The sequence below is a fragment of the Canis aureus genome, chromosome 21, assembly GCF_053574225.1.
Source record: "Canis aureus isolate CA01 chromosome 21, VMU_Caureus_v.1.0, whole genome shotgun sequence".
Classification (NCBI taxonomy): Eukaryota; Metazoa; Chordata; class Mammalia; order Carnivora; family Canidae; genus Canis; species Canis aureus.
In genome coordinates, this window is record NC_135631.1 from 8,062,666 (window position 1) to 8,082,746 (window position 20,081).

At 53.3% G+C, this 20,081-nt stretch overlaps 1 protein-coding gene and 1 long non-coding RNA gene across 8 annotated transcripts in view; one reads left to right on the forward strand and one right to left on the reverse strand.

Moving 5' to 3' along the window:
• The first annotated feature begins 3,169 nt into the window (after positions 1 to 3,169).
• On the forward strand, positions 3,170 to 9,482 carry LOC144292471 (uncharacterized). Its single transcript, XR_013359857.1, has 2 exons — positions 3,170 to 3,337; positions 6,976 to 9,482. It is a non-coding gene; the product is annotated as an uncharacterized LOC144292471 (long non-coding RNA).
• Positions 8,096 to 20,081, reverse strand: part of SHANK2 (SH3 and multiple ankyrin repeat domains 2) — a 509,914-nt gene continuing 497,928 nt past the window's right edge. For all 7 annotated transcript variants that reach the window (XM_077862790.1, XM_077862788.1, XM_077862792.1 and 4 more), the window contains one exon: positions 8,096 to 12,115. In XM_077862790.1, the coding sequence (XP_077718916.1) occupies positions 11,539 to 12,115 (577 nt within the window). In that variant the 3' untranslated portion in view covers positions 8,096 to 11,538. The remainder of the gene's footprint in view (positions 12,116 to 20,081) is intronic.

Consider the following 20,081-nt stretch of genomic DNA (forward strand, 5'->3'; position numbering starts at 1 on the left):
CAGCCTGTATCATTTATTCCCTTTGGCTTGGGCAAGCCATTCCCATGGAAGACCTCATTTGCCCCCATGAGTCTTAGGGCCAAGGGATTGTCAAACTGTATTTCAGATGAGGATACTGAGGAGCCCAGAGGTTGTGTGGTTCTTGGTCTGGTGGTTGTTGCAGGGGGGGCCTGGGTGGCTGGTTACCAGGGGAGGTCATCCAGGGAAAGTGTGCCCAGCTCTTTGGTACAGGACAGAAATGGCCTCAGGCCCATGCTGCCCTCCCGGGCATTCACTGCTAGATGAGCTGTTCTCAGAGGTGTCCCCATGCAGATCTCGGCGACCCGAGGCCCACAGCCCTTGGGAGAGTGGGGCATGTTACACACACAGTGCCACACAGCCACATGGGACATGGCAGAGCATCAGCAGTCCCCTGGTGTTGCATCACTGGAGGGTTTGGGGCAGCAGGTTTATGTTGCAGGGGTTGCTTTGGAGAAGGGGCTCTCAAACTCTAGCAGGCACGGGGGTCACCTGAAGGGCTTGTTAACCGGGGTTGCTGGGCCCTGCTTCTGATTCTGCAGATGGGGGAGGAGCAAGAATTTGCATTTCTATCCAGGTCCCAGGTGACCCTGCTGCTGCATGTCCAGGGACCAGATCTTGAGAACCACCACCTTAGAGCCTCCTCTGTGTACATTGTAGACAATAGAACCATGGACAGTTCAGGTGCTGGCAATTCCAGATAGCAGGTGTACAAACTCCCCATCCTACAGAGGTCACCTGTGCAGCAGGCTAGACTCCAGAGAGCTGCAGCTTCTGCACCAACATCTCTCACTGAATGTGGGTAGCAGATGCAAGGGGCAGTTTCTCACACTTCCCTTAAGGCCCACCCAAGGAGAACATCAACCACCCAGATTCTGGGGCTTCCTCTTGTTTAAAATACAAAGATCCAGAGCAGACAGAGCCAGTTAACCTTATGTGAGCCAAACTTAATCTATACCTAATCTCAGGAATAAGAAAGCAGGTTATTTATTACGAATGCCTCTGATAATCATAAATGAAACCTAAGTTGTCTTCCCCAACTGGTGTAAGATACCCATATTTAACCAATTCCCTGCCATCTGGAAACCCCCCTCCTAGCAGCCATTCTGGCGTTATAAACGACCTGCCCCTGAGCTTCCTACCACTTTCAAATTTGAAATCTCCCTGTTTGAGAACAGTTTGTTTTTCCCTCAAAGAAGTATTCATAGAGTAAAAGCTCTCTGAATTTTGACACTTCCTACTGAAACCGGATGCCTGGGAGGAGGCCTGGTAATCTTCTGCTCACAGATACTCCCTGGGAGCCGCAGATCAGTCTCCCCCAGCAGTGCCTGGTGCTTGCTGGAAATGCAGAGTCTTTGTGGCCCAACCTGTTCCTGGGGCCTGGGCTGTATCTGGAAGCCTGAGATGGAGCTCAGCCTCCATGAGGTACGGCCTCAGAAGTCTCCAGGGAGGAGCCCTCACCCACCACCGGTGGGAATGGAAGTGGTTTGACCTTTGCAGGAAACAGTCTGGCAGTTCCTCAACAGGTTCAACCTGGAGTGACCACACGACCAAGCAATTCCAGCTTCCAGCACGTAGGCCCCTAAAGAACAGAAAATAAACGTACATGCATGTTCACAGCAGCACTATTCGCAACAGCCAGAAGGTGGAGACAACCCACATGTCCATCAACTGACGAAGGGGAAAAACCTGAGTGCCGTCTATCCCTCCGATGGAATACTCTTTAGCCAAAAGAGGTATGAAGCGGTCTCACACGCGACACCATGGATGACCCTTGGAAAAAATCATGCTCAGTGGGAGAAACCAGACCCCAAAGACTACATATTGTGTGATTCCATTTACATGAAATGTCCAGAAAAGGCAAATCCAGAGACAGAAAGATAACCAGTTGCGTGGGCCAGTGACCCTGGGGTCAAGGGGATCAACAGGCAGAGGCTTTCTCTTTGGCAGGATGGAACTGGACAGTGCTGATGGCCATACGGCGTTGCCAATGTGTTTAATGCCACTGGGCTGTTTTCTTTCTTCCTTTTCTTTTCTTTTTTTTCTTTCTTTCTCTCTCTCTCTCTCCCTTTCCTTTTTCCTTTTTCCTTTCTCTCTTTCTTCTTTCTGTAGGTTCCAGGCCCAGTGTGGAGCCCAATGCCGGGCTCGAACTCATGACCCTGAGATCAAGACCTGAGCTGAGATCAAGACTTAGATGCTTAACCAACTGAGCCAGCCAGGCGCCCCTGGATTTCATACTTTCAAATGCTCAGTGAGGAAAACCTACCCGGCCACTCTTGCAACCCCATCTAGCACCTGTCCACACATTCTCCATTCAGTCTTCTGCCTTTTAAGACAGCTCTGTTCCTGGCAGCGCTGTGCCATGCTGAGTACTCCCTTTCCCCATCTGCCTGGCTTCCGGGGGTGGCTTTAGATGACATGGGGGAGGCACTTCTGGGAAAGCACTGGCTCCCCTGGTAGTGGGGAGCAGATACAGTTGACATGGTCTTCCCCTCTTCTTCCTGACTTGGGATGGAAAGTGATGTGTAGAGCGGCAGCGCCTTTTGTTGTTGTGAGGCTGCGAAGTTAGAGGGAGAGGCTCACTCAGTCTGACTTGGCCATGTTGAGCTGTCTGACCAAATCCAGGGATCACCAAGGACTGTCCATGCCTCCAACACACCCTTATTGGGAACATCCTGCTGTCCACATAGGGCAGTGAAAAAGACTTAAGATTCCTGCCCTCGTGGAGCTTACATTTTTGTGCCCTATGGAAAGAATGAAGCACTTTTGGTATAAGCCACTTTTAATGCAAGTTTCTGTTATTTGCAGCCAAATGTTGTCTTTTATCATTACTGATCTGCTTGCAGGGACAGGGGTGAAGCTGCTCCCAGCTGCGCAGCATCGCCCTGAGCCTCCCAGGCAGTGCCAGCCCAGTCCCCGCCCCCTGTGGGCGGGGCGCCTCGCCCACAGCCCGCCTCCTGGCCCCTGGGATTGGCCGAAAGTCGTCCCTCCTCCAGCTGGGCCAATCACGATCCCCTTCCTTTGCCGATCCTGGTTGGTCCTCGTGGGCACGTGCTCAGCGGTCCCTCTGCGAGTCTCGATTGGCCCATGCAGAGCACGTGACTGGCAGGGCACGTGACTTCCGGGCCCAGTGTCCCTTGCGGCGGAAGCGGCGCCCCGGGGCGGTGGGCGGGAGGCGGCTCGGTGTCCCGGTCGTTGGGGGGGTGAGGGCCGAGCAGGTGCGCCCCCCTCGTGCCGTGTGTGCGCGCTCGGCCCGCCCGAGGTGTGGCAGAGGCGCCCCGGGCCCGCGCAGCTGCCCCCTCCAGAAGCCGGAGCTGAGGTAGGCGCCCCGGAGCCCCGTGCTGGGAGCTTGGCAGGCCCGCGGCTGAGCCCCTGCTCCCCGCCCGGCCGCCCGCCCCCCGCCCCCCGCCCCCCGCCGCCCCGCGCGGCTCCCCCTGCTTCTCCCGCAGCGGCCCGCCCCCGGGAGCTAGGTGCCCTAGAGAGCGCGGGTGCCTCGCGTCGCGGGGCGGGGCGGGGCGGGGCGGGGGTCAGAGGTCATGGTGGGTGCGGGGCGCCGGGCAGGCCCGCCCTGTAGTCCCTGGGGGCCCGCGGGGGGTGCGTCTTCCGCACGCGGTCGGAGCTGCAGGCTGGGGCGCAGCTGCCGGGGGCAGCAGTGGCCGCTGGGACAGGGCGGTCGGCGCCCTCCTGGGGCATCTCCTGCAGCGGGGGGCGTGTGGCGGCCGGCGGAGGGGGAGCAGCAAGCGCATCAACAGGCCCGCCGGAGGTGGTGACAGGGGCGGCAGGTGGGATTGGCCCGAGCCTTTCTCGAGTCTGGTGGTCCGGGAAGCTGTGCAGACCCGGGGAAGAGTATTCCAGCTGCCAGGAGGATCCAGGGTCCAGCAGAGAGGAGGCCCTGCTGTGGGAGCCTGGCGGAGCAGCTGGGGCGGGTGTCAGGTGGCCCGGAGGACGTGGGCCCCCGACTGGACGGCGGAGTCGGGGCCACGTGGCTGTTTCTCTGTCGCTGCTGTGAGTCCATGGCAGCCTGCGCTTCAGGCTGTATGCAGCCCCCTCTTCTCATGGCTTCCCTCCCTCCCAGCCAGAGAGAGCCATCACACCCTCTGCTCTCCCTCCTGGCTGCTGCCAGGAGACGCTGGCCCCCGGCCTGTGGGGGAGGCGGGGGCTGGGCCTTCCTGGCCATCCTGCGGCGCTAAAGGTTTCAGGCCATGCGGTTCCCCTAGAGCCTTGATGTCTTTACCAGGACCTCTGTAGGCACATGTATAAACTCTTGCTTCAAAACGGAGCCTTTATTTTTAGCTTGCCCAGATGGCAGGCTCCAAGACCAAGGGAGGAAGCTGCTGCTCCGCGCCGTTGGCTTTATGTAAAGCTTCAAAGCCGTGTGGGCCTGTCGGACTCATTTTCAAACTCATTCCGTAGCCATGTGACTGACTCCTTGTCTGTCATCCGCTTGGCCTTTCTCCTCTGCCAGTGAGGGTGATGGTGAAAGGGGAGGAAGGGGCTGCCCCAGTTCTAACTGGCGGAGGGAGGCCATGGGGTGTGGAAGAGAGCACCCTGGCATCAGGATGGGAGCTGTGTCTGCAAGCAGTCTGCGGTTGTAAGCAACAGAAACAGGCTCTCATGGCTGTAGGCCACAAAGGAACATGTTTGGAGGATGCTGGGTGGCTCAGGGCCGTGGGAGGAAGAGTTGCCGGGGGGAGGGCCTGGGAAGGACGGGACCCAGGGCAGCTCTGCTCCCTTGATAGGACTGTCAGTCTTCAGGAAGAATCATCCCACCTGCCTGTAGACTGTGGCTGAGAACATCCGTTTCCTTACAAGTAGAAGAGACGGTCATCTTTTTCCTCACTGGCCTCATGGGTTCTTGAGATAATTAAAGCAGATGCCACATGTCACACATCTCCAAGCTGTGGGCCTTTTACAAATATCAAGTCTTTGAGAAAGCTTGTGATCCTGAGGTCCTGGCTTCCCCAATCTTAGTCGAGGGCAGTGGCATAAGCAGAATCAAATCTCCTTTTTTCACATCCCTGAGGTGATTGAATAGGAAGGAACCCCCATCTTGCCCACCCTCCTGGACCCCTGGCCCTGCACAAATGACTTTGTAGGAGCAGAAAGGAAAGTTTGTCCATGTCATCCGTGGTAGACCCCGACACGGCCAGGAGTTCTCTGGGTGCCTGATGGCACCTTAGAGTTGGACTTAGTCATGGAGGTTCTATAGCAAATCCTGGTTCTGTCCTTACCTCACCATGGACCTTGGCAAGACTTTGTTTCCTCATCTGTAAAATGGGGCTATTGGCTGCTGGACACCCAATGGGTGCAGCACTCTGGATGGTGCCTGGTGCAGAGTGCACCCAGGAGACTTACTATTATTTCCAGCCTATGCCTACCTCTTGGGACCATACTTGGAAATAAACTGAGCTCTGCCTTGTGCTGTGGTCGCTTCTCTAGCAGTTCAAAGGCTCTGTTCTCCTCCTCTCTGGGCCCTGGGATTTGAAGAACACATTTAAGTCTGTGTAAGCCCCTTGGCAATAAAGACTGAGTAGGCAGGAAGGCTTGATGGCTAGAACACAGAACAGGTATGCTGCCACCAGATGCAGCTGGGATCAGCTGTCTTCACACCCAGACCTGCTCACCTGGCTGCCCTGAAGGCCAACCTGAGATTTCTCTGACCCTCATCTCCTATGGGGCCTAGGGCTTGCCTGTCTGTCCACCTTGCCTGGTGGCTGTGGCACACCCCTTTGACGTGGGATACATACATGCTTCTGGTGGAGGCAGCAGCAGCATGTGGAATGGGAATCCCTAAGAAACCCCATCGCTCCCAAACCACCTCTTTCAGATTCTCAGACTACATTTGTGGCCTAAAATGAATAAATTTGGATCTCATTTGACTTTGGCCTGGTAAACAGCAGCACTGATGCTAGTTTCGTGAGATAAACAGGCACAGCCTGTGGAGGTCCTTGCTCCCTTGAGACACGTGTTTGGCGGAGAACCCAAAGACATGGCGGTGGACACAGCACGTGGTGTGTACCTGCCTCTGACCTGGCTGAGCCACCCTCCATGCGCTCTGGCAATGAGGACTATAGCCCCACAGGCAGGGCGGCGGCTCCCGACACTCTCACTACACCCAGACAACTTCTAGGATGACAGGCCCTCGAGTGTAGTGCCATTAGACCAGAATTCGTGTACTTCCTATGTCATTTTTTTTTTTTTAAAGAAAAACAGACCATGTACTGCCACTTCTTTTGCTTGTGAACATTAGTAGTAGTTCTGTGATGAGTGGCCTGTCACTATCAACAAATATTTTGTTAATTTTTAACAAAATCTGAAAACAATCAATACTGATAACTTCGATAAGCCGCCAACAAAGTGCTGCCGGGGTGACACGCCACCGGGGAAGGCGGGCGGGAGTCCAGGACTCCTGCCAGGACACCTTTCTCTTCCATGGGGACTCTCATACATGCTCTTTTGTGTGTTAAGTAAGTGAAAATACTGAAAGTGATAGAGCAGAGAGCACTTTTAATGGAAAATTAACTGATAACACGATCTTATTTCAATTTTCTTTTTATTTTTTAATTTAAATGACTGTGTATATTCCACAGTCTTAGGTTGAAGGCTCCAGAATCACGTCTACGTCTTCTCAACATTTCAGTTCTCGAATCGGTTTTTACTTTACGTTGTGCATTGATATGGGCTTCTCAGTTCAGAAAACAAGGCACTAGAACTATTTTATCAGCTACATTAATACAGTGAAGATATATTTATCCTTTCATTTAATATACAGCATTTGAATACAATATGGTTTTATGCAGATCAGGTTCAAAACACCCAAGGCACACACTTTATTTTTTTCCTTTTTTTTTCTCGTTTCTGTATTTATTTGAAGGCTCATATTAAGTTTCAGAATTGCTATAAACAGAGTTCCCGAGTAGAAGCAATGGACAGTGATTGTTGTAATTTTAAACACAGAACGGTAAAGACTGAAATGCAGAGACATGTTAAACAGGAACAGTAAAGAAAGAAAATCACTGATACAGCGCGGATTGGAAACTGAAGCGGTCAGGCCTGCTGGCATCGGAGGGACAGGTTGAGTCCCCATGGAGCGTGGCTGCCCTGATGCAGCTTGGGCTCTGTTCCCCAGGCGCTGTGGGATTTCCACCTTCTCGGAGTGAACGCGGAGACCTACAAGCACAGACACTCCAGTGCCCTGGTTGGTAAAATGCCTCAAATAAAGTACAAGTAAAAGAAAGTCTTCCAATTTTTTTTTTCCTTAAGACAAACTGATACATTTACCTAAAAGAGGTTTGGAAGAAACCATTGGAGGTGAAGGGGGTGGTTAAGGTGTGGGAGAAACCACCAGACAGTGAAGTGGAAGGCTTAATGGAGGGTGAACTGCGAAAGATAAGAGGATTCGAATTTTTCATAAACATAGAAACATAGTGGCTGCTGTTCAAATGGAGAAATGTGCCAACATAGAAGAAACTGTCCAGGAACTAAAGACACCAGGTATTCATTGATGAGGCCAAAGATGAGGTTCAGTGTTTAAAACATACTTCCCTACAGACAAAGGGACAGCCCATGTCTTCCCAGCTCCGTTCTTCACCAAAAGACACAAATTCTCTTGCCCCAAGCGTCAGTGCCTGCTTGCTTACCGCTGAAACATGGCTGGCTTCACGTTAACCAGAGAGGCCACCTGGTTCTGCAACCCCACGGCCTGGAGGGAAGAAGATGAGCAGGTGGGGGCGCGGGGGACCCCCTCGGCGCCACCCCCCACTTCCGTCCCCGACCAAAGGAAGGCCAGGCCTCAGCTGGGCTTCTAAGCAGAGCTTACAGATGTGCCCGCCAATACGCACATGGCTCTGAGATCCTGTGTATCTCCGTCTGTGCCGTGAGGGTACTGTCAGGGGATGGAGCCCAGGCAGATTAGCTCTGTGCAGGGACGGCTCTTACTCTTTGAAGAAACATGGCACCTGGTCAATCTTACGGAGGAACAGTGGCGATGATGTTCAAAGAGCCTATGCTAGATTGCAAGTTGGCAACTCCTGGTTCACCCAGACAGCTTTCACTGTGTGCAATCAGAGCCACAACCTTAGTGCAATCGTATATTTATTTCTCTTACAGTAATTTTGGTTGCCATACAAGAGATTGAAGGATTGGGAGGAAGTGCAAATTACAGGAGCTTGTTTTTTGTTTTGTTTTGTTTTGTTTTTTTAAAATAAAGTTTAAAAGGAATAAAAGCACAAAAGTAACAGCAACACAGATAATGCGAACACAAGTTACACAAACCATAGTGTGAAACATAATTAGTTTCTAAAAAAAACAAAAAAAATTCGTTAATGGGAAAAATCAATATTTGTGGCCCACACACACAAAGTCATTGCCAGATCACCTGGGTAATGCTTGCTTGTTCAGTAACTCAGAAAAAAATAAAATAAAATCACCATTTTACTAACTAAAGTACCACAAATAATCCACTTTGTGATATGTAAAGTTCAGCAAATCAACAGTCACATTGAGTCATTTTATATTATATGAATTAACTTAAAATGTGCACAGACACCCTGGAGCAGCAGGTGTCTTGGCAGGTATACATAATTTACATCTTGAGAGATTTTGGTTTTGTATACACAATGTTACAGAGACTAGGCATGTAAATGCAATTTATTTAAATTACAGTAGATAACAAAAGTTGATCTTAAAACCCAGAATAGTATTAACATGATTCTTATATGAGCAGTTTGACTTGTGTCCCACCATTGAAGAGGTCATGGAATAGGGCCTGGTCCTAATGTGTCCAAGGGGCAGGGGGAGAACAGTGGGCGGCGATTTCAGTGAGGAACTATTGCTTTCTGTAGCAAAACCATCGAATAGGGCTAGAGATGGATTCACCTTGGCCACATGGGTTACTCAGTGCAGGTTCTGCGGGGTCCTGTGATTTTTTTTTTTTTAGAATAAGACAAGGCAAAAATAAATGACTGCCCAGCTCTTTTGTTTCTTGCAGTCTGCTTGCTTCTGGTTAGTTGCCCATGGGTCGAAGTCTCTCTAAGAAAGGGAGTGGCAGCCAAAGTCCAGTGAACCTCAAGCCACCAGGTGGCAACCTAGCAGCGCCTTCCCTTCCTGTCCTCTCTCGTTCTGGCGTGTCGCCTGGCACTGAGCATGGAGGTAAATGCCAACAGTAGACAGAGGAGGGAAGAGCCAGGGTGAAGCAGTGCACTGACTGAATTTTGCCAATATCACCAAATGGAAGACAGTGGCCCAACCACCACCTTTATGTTTTCTGAACACTCGCAGGTGGCCTCAGCAGGCCACCTGTAGCGTCCCGGCACACCCCACGACGGAGAGACAGAAGGTGGGCGGGACAGAAGCGCCTTCATGTTCAACTGATTTCAAGTCAGATCGGGGCATTCAGATACAGATTGCCCTGCGGAAGGGTTCAGAACAGAGGAAGGTCCAAAACTCAGTTTCCAATTCAGGGGCATTGTGGTTGGAAAAATTGTGTGTGTGCGCGCATGTGTGTGTGTGGTGCGTGTTTGTTTTTGGAGAAACTGCTGCATTGTGAATTGTAACCACTTTTGAAGAAATAATTGTCCTTCGATGACGAAGTTCTAGCAAAGATAGAAAATATAACACAGCTCTGCTGGTTCAGATGCATCCAAATAAGGTTGATTTAAAAAGGTCATACTTTTATAATTCCACAGAAATAGTATTATTAAATCACAAAAGTTTTTTTTTTTCTTTAACTTTCTAGCACTGAAGTGGCACAAAGGCTGCCTAGTAGACCAGCCACTTTTTTTTTCTTAAAATATTGTGCTTATAAACTATCTGTACAACTATTTAAACTTGCAGTAAAGAAAGAGATTTTAAATTGCTAAATTTTATGTGTTCATTCTAGAGCTGTTCCAGACCTAATCAGACACTTGATTGTGAGCGTAAAGAAAAGAAAGGAAAAAAAAATCATGTTTTTATAATTAGAGATGGGCTAAGCTAGTTCTGAAATCATAAGAAAAGCCAAAACCTGCTGTTCGAATTTCTTCCAAGTGTGGGCGAATGTGCTGGAAGCCTGGCTGGGTGTCCGGTGGCTCCTGTGCAGGTGGCAACCTCCCTTGGAAACTGGAGGTATTGTTACAGGGGAGGGGACTCCAGGGAGGAGGAGATCGGGCAGGCTCAAGAAAGCCTTGCGAGAGGGGCCTGGTGCAGCCCGGGAAACCTCCCTGTCTCTCTTCGTTTGTCTGCCTCTACCCTCACCCTGTGGCCCACCTTGTGTTCTCAACCCTGGGTCCGGCCTAGACGCCATACCCACTGGGTTCTCAAGAAACCTGTTGTCCTTGTAAGATAAACTGGTGGGGGTGCCCGGACAGTTGGAGACAAAGGGGGAAAGCCCCCAAGTACCATCTCCTTGGCCTCAGAGAGCAGAGGGGCTGTCTCAGCAGAGATGCTTAGCCTTGGCCGGGTTCAGAACTGACGTCACGGCACCTGCTGGCTCCCGGGGAAGATGCTGTCTCCCTGGCAGCAGCATATGCCCACCAATGACCTTGTGTCCCACCCTCGTGTTAAAGTGGACGCTCACCTGCTCTGATTTTTGCAGAATACAACACTTTCAATTAAAAAAAAAAATTGCGAAAGGCAGAGAATCCCCTTCTCACCGTCCTGGAGACACTCCTGGCAGATGACTAAATGCTTTTCCCCTGGAGGAGACTTTGGACCTGGGCAGCTGCACACTGGCTGGTTCCCATGGCCAGGTCTCCCCTCCTCCTTGGAATCGTGACTTTGTGCTTTGACTAACTCCATGTGACATCTGTTTGGCCACTCTGGAATTATGCTAATAGATTTGCAGAAAGAAAGAAAGAAAGCTAAGCAAAGCTGGGCACGATCCCATTCAGACTCCCCACCACTGCCAAGAACTTCATGGCCAAAGAACCACGGATGCACATCGCAGGAGGAGATGGGGTAAAGAATCCAGAGGAAAAAAAAGATTCTCTACCTTTCGGGCCCAAGAAGGGGCACCAGACAAACAGGTCTGAGGTGTCTTACCACAAGCAAAGTAGAGGAAAGAAAGGAGCAAGTGAGCATTGAGTGCCCTCCCGGAGGCCACAGACTGAGGCGGGCCTGGGGTGGTGAGAGCTGCCCAGAAAGCAGAGGAGGGAGGTCTCAGGAGGTATCTAGAGTACACTGGTGTCTGCCTGCAAGAGCAAGGGTCCCGTACTCAATCGACGGGGGCGTCCCTGGGACCTGGCAAAGTGAGGTCACCTGCATGCTGGGAGGCAAGCTGAGCCTCTCTCTCCGTGGTGGCAGGACTCCCTCCCCGTGTCCCCTGCTGCACAGAAACAGCCTGTGAAGCCCACGTGGAGAGGGGGAGTTGCAAGGCCTTCGCTCAGCCACACCTGGACACACTCGGCATCTCTTTGGGTACCAGGAGACAAACCCATGGAATGGGGTTGGTGCTCACAGACCGTGCTTGGCCGCACAAATATTTCAGTAGAAGCCCATCTCTACTTATAACAAGAAGTCTGTAAAGGTAAAGAGCAGCCACCCTTATCTGTCCAGCAGCTGTTTCAAAGCCCTTTCTATGTTCATCCTGTGCCCGACCCGAGTCACCCCAAGATCTATTAGGTCTTCCTTCTGAAGGTTTGGTAGGTGACTGCCATCAATCTCATTGTCCATGAAGGTCTCTTTATGCTCACCCAAGTTTAGACTTTCCAGCCAATCTGCCACATCTGGTTTAGTCCACAGGTGCACAGGCTTAGTCGTAAAAGGCTTATTTGAGATTGGCTGTTGCAGTATCGAGGGGGACGGCGACCTGCTGCGTCCCGCCGGGTTCAAGCCAAACAGGTCCCCAGATGGGGGCTGGCTTGGAAGGCTAAAGACCTCTGAGAGAGTGGGAGAAGGAGCGGCGGCGGCGGCAGCAGCGGAGAGGGGGGCAGGCAGGATCTCTTTGTTCATCTCTGTTGGCGACACCACCGGGCTCGGGGCACGTCTCGTTCCTGAGGTCCTACTCTCAAAGTCTGCGGGCCGGCTCTGCAGAGTGATGGGCTGCGAGGTCCCCGGACGAACCGTGAAGGTGACCGTCGTGCTCCGCGTACCTGAGACGGTGCTCATGACCTCTGGACTTCTGAAATGGCAACAACAGAGACAAGCATCACAAGCTGGGTCGCTGTGTGGGTCAGCAGGACGTAGACCGCCAAGGGGGTGGGGTGTGGGAGACACTCTTGACGGCAGCCGCGCTGGCAGTGAGCAGATGACTTGCCATGCCAGGGCCGGGGCAGGGAGGAAAGAACCAGGAAGCAGAGTTCTGAGAAGACACCACAGCACACCAAGGCTGCCCACTCACCTGGCCCCACGCGGCGGTGGCTGCCGGGTGGGTACACCTGCACCTGCGCCGTGTGAGCAGGGAGGCCCAGACCAGCGCGGCTAGGGAGATGCTTTTAAGGGCTCACTCGAAGACATGAGGATGGGGCCTGAACGGGGTCTTGCTCCCTCGGTGGGATGTGTCTGGTGATACATCACCAGAACGTCACCGATAAGAAAAGACCTCTTTTGCCTCCATTTCGGCACGTAGAAGGAAGCGTGCCCTTGGGGAGAGACCCTCCCTCTTCACTGCCTGTCAGGCCTTCGGCTTTTTTGGCTTCAAGGGACAAGTGCCGCGAAGGGCCCCTTGCAGGCTGGCCCTGCTGCAGTGAGTGGGAAGCCCCACGCCTATTTGGGGGCACGCAGGGTTTGAAGAAACCATCCATGGACCCTGAGAACAAGGAGTAATTTGCCAAGTGCAGTCTGTACTGATCCAGAGGGCTAAAACAGGGCTGCTTCGACTTTTCCAGTGTTGACGGGGCCATTTTATTGTGGAGTGGAGTGGGTGCGATCATGTGTTTTCAGCCCCACAGGAAGGCAGTGTGGGAAGCTCACTAATGGTATATATGATCCTTACCAAAAAGCAGAAATCTGGAAGGAACCCCATTCTCCCAAGTGGCCAGGGGAGTCTCTGAGAGTCCCCTGTGTCCTCCTTGCCCTGGCCGGGGGGTTGGAGTGGAGTACACTGGCGTCTCTGAGGTTCGGCCTTTACTGGCCCCGAGGAGACGTCCAGATGACTCGAGGGGAGGAGCCTGCATCTGAGTCTGGTCTTTGTGTTCACCTGCACGTGGCCTTATTAGGTACGGCCCCCTCACTGGTTCTGGCCAAGGCCCACAGTGGGCTTTCCAGCCACACATGGAGGAGGACAGCGGAGGACAAGCCATGCCTGTCCCCTGCTGTCCCCAAACTGAAGGCGCATCCATGCTACCACCCTGACAAAGCTACATCCAACTGGGGAGGTAGCAAGAGTAGGTGAGTGTTTCTTGCCTTTTGGACTCATTCACGTGACTGTGGATCGACCGCCCACCCCCTTCTGTAAGGATCCCTCCTACCATGGATTCTTCCTCAGGATTTGGACTTGAGATGTACGAACCCTGGCTTGGCCAAACACCAGTGTAGGCACATTTTAGCCTATGAGCCTCCATGTCTAAATATGGGAGATGGGCTCCTCTCCCTCCCAAGTGGTCAGAGTTGGGGGTAGCATGTGCTCAGGAGCACATGAGAAGCCACATGGTTGCTGACATGGTGGCGATGAAAATGGAGGACAGGGATGGAGGGGCCTCTAAATGGAGGGGTGAACTGGGCATGAGGCCAATCTGCCCATTCTCTGCCCTAGCTTTTCTTTGCTATTTTCTCTGCCACTGGTATTTGGGTGAAACCAATCGGCTGTCTAGGTGTCTCCAGGCTTGTGACACTTCCTAACCTGATGGTAGTCTCTGCTGCTTCGAGGATGGAATGCTGAAGCAGGAATGGAGACGAACCTGGGTGGACTCAAGTTTTGATCCTGCCTCACTCCCAGGGGCAGGTGGATGCACACGGGGCCAGGGCCAGCCACCCCCAGAGTTTTCCCATGTGGCTTTCTGAGGGGCTGGGTGCCCCAGATGAGATCTGGTATAAACAGGAGACCTGGGCCAGGAACCTCCAGGGGCTGTGGGTGCTGGTTGCTGGTGTACTGGCTCTACTGCAGGTAAAGGCAGCCCCTCCATTACTGCCAGGCTGTTACTCAAAATCAGAACATCCGCATGTAGGGAGAGGGAGCCAGCACCTCGGTGTCTAGATCCAGGTTCCTGAGAGAGAGGGGTGGACACAGCAAGGATTTAAGGAGAGACCTGCCAAGTTCTGCTGCTCACGTAGGATTGAAAGACCCACTTGAGTTCCAGCTTGGGCTGAAGTGAACGCTGGCAGGGAGTGCCGTGGGAGGTCTTTCAAGGTGGCCCTGGCCCATGTCCTCTCTGAGCCTGCCCCACAGCGGTGGGTAGACTCATTTGTTCTGCTTTGATACAATTAGGCTCAGGTGGTTGAACTAAGATCCTGAGTAGGCGCCAAGCCACGCCATCCGGAGGGGATCTGAGTTGTTAATTAGGACCCAGGAAGGACCCTTGGGGAAGAGACGAGATTTTTGCTCAGTGCTGCCTTGAGGTCACAGTCTGGAGGGGACACTGTCCAGCGACAGTGCCCAGCCCCTGCTCTGGGGAGACCTGCCATGGCAGTACCGTCGGGGAGGAGGTCCCCCCAGGCCTGGGCTGTCAGCTCTGTGCTCCCACTGCAAACATCCCAACGGTTCCCAGGTAGCGGTTTTTTTTTTTTTTTTTTTTTTTAAGGAAAGCCTTGCAGGCAGCTGTGTTTATTGTCAGAAACAAAGAAAAGGCTCTCCAAACAGACGGTGGGCAGTGGGGAGGGGCAGCACACAGCAGAGATCAAGGCATTTTTGCAGGTGGCACTTACTTTTGTTCAGCATGACCCTCTTCTGTGAACACCCATCACGAGAGCACATGAAAATGACAGAACGGAATGGCTTGAGACAACACTGCAAAATTAATTAAAATTAAAAAAGAAGCTTTTGTCGATGGATGAAGTGAAAGCAGCGGTACAGACGTCAGCTGAGAATCTACTGGTGCTGTTCCCTTTTTGGCCGAGGAGACAGGCAGAGTGGGCAGTCCACTTAGCTGGACTGAAGAACGAAGCTGAATATGGGCCTCGGTTTCATATTTCATATTTAGAATGGGAAATTCACGACCCTGCCTCCTCTGGCTTGGGATAGTACGAATATGGAGAAAGGAAACTATCCAGGGAAAGCCTGCTAAGAAAGAGGAGAGCAGAATCAGAGTGACATGAGCCTGAGCCTGATGTCCTCCCAGGACCAGCTCGTTGCTGGGACCCTGACGAGGGCTCCTGAGCTGTTCTTTGTCTTCTGCAATGTGGCAAGTCTCAGTCAACATTCCTGGTGCGGGGAGGCACCCCATGGGTACCTGTGCCCTGCTTCAAGTCTGTGCCATGAGACTGGAGCCCGGCAGCTCATAATGGGGGAATGCCACATCCAGCCGTGTGCTTGGGGCTGGCGGAAAGTCGCTGTGGAAAAGAGTAACCCAGAGAGGCTGAGAAACGGAGCAAAAGGCCCTCCCTGGGCCGGCCCATCCTGCCCTTCTCAGCAGCTTGATTACTCGAGGTTCATCACGCTGACATTATTCACTGGATCCTCCTGGTTGCAGAGATCGTTGTGTTGCTAAGCAACCACTGGGTTCCCGGGTTGAACACGCAGGAATCTGTCGCCCTGATTTAGAACACAGACACATGCACGCGCACACACCCTCTCTTGGATCAGTGCTCTCTATGCTGCCTTTTAAATCAAATCCATATGGAAACAGAATTAAAACAAGAATTGAGAGCTAACTGACACTCTCAGAGACGCGCTGTTATTTCATTAGCCAGAACCAGTTAACCAGGGTGGGGGAAGGCAGATTCAAGGGGCTTTTTCAGTGTGTTTACAGATTCCATCTGGCTCTTGGACAATCACTGAATGTGGGCCAGAGGCTGCTCAGTGACGCCAGTAGGTGTGTCTGTTGTTCTGCTCATGAGCTGGGGCAGCGGCTCTGGACCCGTTTGGCACCAGACTGTCCCAGTGTGCCCGGTCACACTTCTGCATTTCAGTTACCAGAGGCTTCTCGTGAGGAACCTGTCTCATGTGGATGTGGCACTTATTTCCGGAGTGCTGTAATGAAGTGGCCCTGGGCCAGGGGAGGTGGGAAGGGAGCCATGTCATTCCCACGCCTGCCCCAGGCCCGAGTGCTGTGTGTCTCCCTGGCTCCACGGCTGGAGTGTTGTGTCTCTAATACCCAGTCCTCATGGCCCCCAGTCAGTGTGCAATATCATTGTTGTCTGGATGGTGGGTGGATGCTGTTTAGCTCGTGGCCCAACCAGCATATTAAATAACTGGGTGTGTAGGTGGGGACCTTGGGTCATCCATCAGGAACCCAGGTCCTCCTGCCAGAATGTGCATATCCAAGCAGGTCAGGAAGGTGCCCCGTTTTCAGGGAGCAGCATTCACCCCCTGATGTGCTCCTGCCAACCTAATGTCCAGACCAGGAAGTGAGAACCTAAGAACCACACTTGCAATTGGCTGTTGGGTGAGCACAGGGAAAGGCTGGCTGGACTGGAATAACCCTCCTCAAATACAGTCTACGAGAAAACACACCAAGAGCAAATTTCACATCCCCTGTGCTTAGCACTCACCCAATTACCTACACTTCCATTCACTGACATCCCCTTCCCATTTCAGCCAGGGGCTGGGAAACCCCCCACTGTGATGGATGAGGTTACAGACATGCTCTTTGGCAGCTTCTATTACTGAGTCGGCTTTGAAGTCCATGCTCTGGGACCAGCTGGGTGGAGGTAATTTTTTAACAACCCAAATTGATTTATTTTAAAGCCAGGAGGCTCTCAGGATAATACTGCAGAGCTGGTGAGAAGCTGGAGGCAGTGGCCAGGCCAGGGCAGGTGCAGGGGGCCAGCAGTGTGGGGCCTCGGGAGGATGGCTTTCTTCCCTGGAGCCAGTTTGTGCCTTGGGGAGGTGGAGGCCAGACCCATTTTACCCCCGGACCCGCTGAGAAGAGCTGGGTGACCTAGGGGGGCCTTGGGATCCAGCTGATGCCACACCCTCTGGACAGAAGCCGAAGGGGGACCCCCCCCCCATAAGCTTACATCTCCTGCTTTCTACCTGCCCGGCCCCCACCGCTCACCACCACTCTGGGACACACAAGACGGACTCTGTGGCCACAGAGAGCAGCATGTCTGTTTTGCTTTGAAAAAGATGTCTAGGTTGTCGGAAGTCAGGCAAACGGAGCTGCCATCCTGGGTTCCCAAGGCCCTTTGTCTGCAGAGCGCTGGCCCCCTGGCCTCGCATGTGGACCTACCACAGCCAGTGAAGGGCACCTGTGCCATGGTGAGAGCTACCTCCCTGGTTGGGCGGCTGGTAACCATGACATGGAGGTCAGGTCATGCTAAACCTAGGATGGCCACTGTCACTCAGGACACATGCAGTCCTGCTTTCCCCCAAGGCCCCCAGCCCTCCCTCGGTGGGCCTCTGTTTCCTTGGCACTGAAAGTACTTTCTGGCCTCCAGGCTTTGTGCCCGCTGTCCCGTGCCTGGGATGCTCTGCTCCTTGGTTTCCACACAGCTGGCTCCTATTCCTATTTCAGGTCACTCAAAGGTCACATCCGTAAGGACCATCAGCTCCTTCCTGCCTGTGCTCACTCAGACTTGTGAATACACTCCCGTTCCTTTGTAGCACTTGGTACAAGTGCTTTGGGTTGTGTTTCTTTACTTTTTGCCCATTTTTCCCCTTGAGAGTGCAGCTCCCCCAGGGGGAATACTTGGAATGGCTTCCGGTTTGGGATGAGTCCCGAGGCTCCCAGTCCTCTCTGGCGCCTAGCGCAGGAGAGGTCGTCCGTAACTCTGTGTCTGCTGCCCAGCTTCCAAGGGCCCAGGTCACTGCGGGTGTATATTCCACTACTGTCCACCCACAGGCCTGCCACTGGGCTCCTACAAAACAGCAGCTCGGGGAGTCCCGGCCAATGGACTCAGGAGGCCTGAGTGGGATGGAGTATGCCGTCAGCTTCCCAGCTCTGCCCTGGGGGAGCCTGCACTTGGCCATGTGACTTCGAGCAAAACACCAAATGCCCCAGAATGGGGAGACTACCACTCCAGTGGAGCCTTCCATCGCCAGGAAATCCTCGTGGGTCATACACCACCAAAGCACCTTGAAAAGGAAAAAGGATGCACAGGGGAAGCATATCCTTGCTGCCATTGGCAATGCTCTCGCCTCTGCCCGAGGGGAGAGTGGCCAGCCGTCTCGGGACTGAGCTTCCTGGGAAGGGCTGGGGCTTTGCACACTGCTTGCAGATTCTCTCAAACCACAGCTTCCTTCACATTGGTCCAGGTCAACACTCTCTTCAAAGATGGTTACTTCCTGGAAAAATCAGGCTGGGCCTTGGAAGGAACAGTTCTCCAGAACTGCCTGGTTGCTCCATCCTTAGTAGGGTGTTTGCAAATCGGGCCGAGGAGGCACCTCCGACCTTGGTATTAAGGAAAGCTACTTGATCGTGTTTTCGCCAGCATATTTGTGATCAAGATATCTCCAGATCCTGTATCCTCTCTGGTTTTGGGGAACAGATATGAGCTGCGTGGCTCAGGTCAAATCTCATGTTCCTGGATGAGCTAGGGCCTCAACCCACCCTGGGCTCTAGCAAGAAGTGAAGGGTCTCACCTCAGTCGCTAAGGGGCAGGTAGCCCCAAAAGGGTGAGCTCCAAAACTCCATCCTCTCTCAGGCAATGGAATCCATTTCTGTGGAGATGGGATTTGTGCACGTGGTCGCTTTTCAGCCTCCCTAGAAAAACCTCTTTGCTTCTTAGGAGGACCCCTGAGTGCAGGTACACGCCTCATACTGCCCAGGGCCACTCCTAGCCTGAGTTTCTAGATGCACTTAAAAATGGCAGGGAGCCACTCTTGCACGTGATCTCTAAATGGGCAAATACCCAGGCTTTCAACCAAGGCAAAACCCAGGAAAGGAGAGGTTTACCTCTAGGGCATATGCATATACGAGGGGGCAGCCCGGCCTCACCTCTCCTCGTTGCCTAGCAGCTGTCACCCACCTCACCCTTGTCGGCAGCCTCATAGCTGCAGCTCACATCCACTCAGGGCTTTGTCCAGTGAGGCTGTGAGATCAGCCGAGTATCTGGTGGAGTGCCCAGTGTAGCGCCTGAAGGCGATGACCTTCCTCTTTGTCCTTGGGCCTCAGGGCCATCTGGTGCTCAGTGCAACTCAGTGTCACCCTTGGCTGAGAGCAGAGAATAGATGCTGCCTCTGGGTGCTCAGCAGTGCTGGGGCCGCCTGGTGACTGGCCTGGCCTGGCCTGCTGTCAGTCACCAGGTAACTGAGGAGAAGGGCTCAGGCAGGCAGCTGGGCTCAGGTTCCTGCGAGGGGCTGGGAACGGCCCGCCTTTGGTGACCTCAGCTCTTTGGACAGCTTGGGCATCCACCCCTTCCTTCCCGGCTGTTCCCTGGCTCCAGCAGCAGCTCAGGAGTGGAACCCTGAGCTGCTCCCTGGCTCAGAGGTTGGGGCTTTGCCTTCTGGCGGGGTACCCCTAAGTGCAGGCCCTGCATCAGCTGTGCCCATGGGGCAGGATGCCCAGCCTTTGGGGAGGCCTTGGTAGATGTCGGCTGATGTTCTCATTGTAAGTGAATTGGGTTATAAATAACAGAACAGACCGGAGGTGGCTGTTCTTGGCATCTGAGCATCGCTTGGAGGTGGTCCTGCAGCTGCTCTTGAGAAATCCAGCATGATTCTGCCAAGTGACGTCTGCTCTGAGGCCCCTCCCACGGAGGGCAATGCAGGTGGGGAAGCCCGAGGGACACTGCGCAGCTTGACACATGCTTTCGCTATGCCCCCAGGAGCTCACCTGGTTGGTAAGGGAGTGGAAATGGTGAACAATCTAGAGGCCCCTGGACCGGGGTGGGAGGGCTCGGGGCAGCAGAGCCCAGGTGCTGAGCAGCCCTGGAGTCATTCCTTCAGACTCTCCTGAGCTCAGACTCTGCTGACCAGGGGAAGTGCCAGGCTAGGACCTCAGCCTGAGTTCTGGCTCCGCGTCCTGCTGCGCAGGGGGGCAGGGGGAAGGGGCAGCCACTCAGCGTCGCACTTCTGGTTTCTCCTGGAGAATGGGTACAATCACTACCTG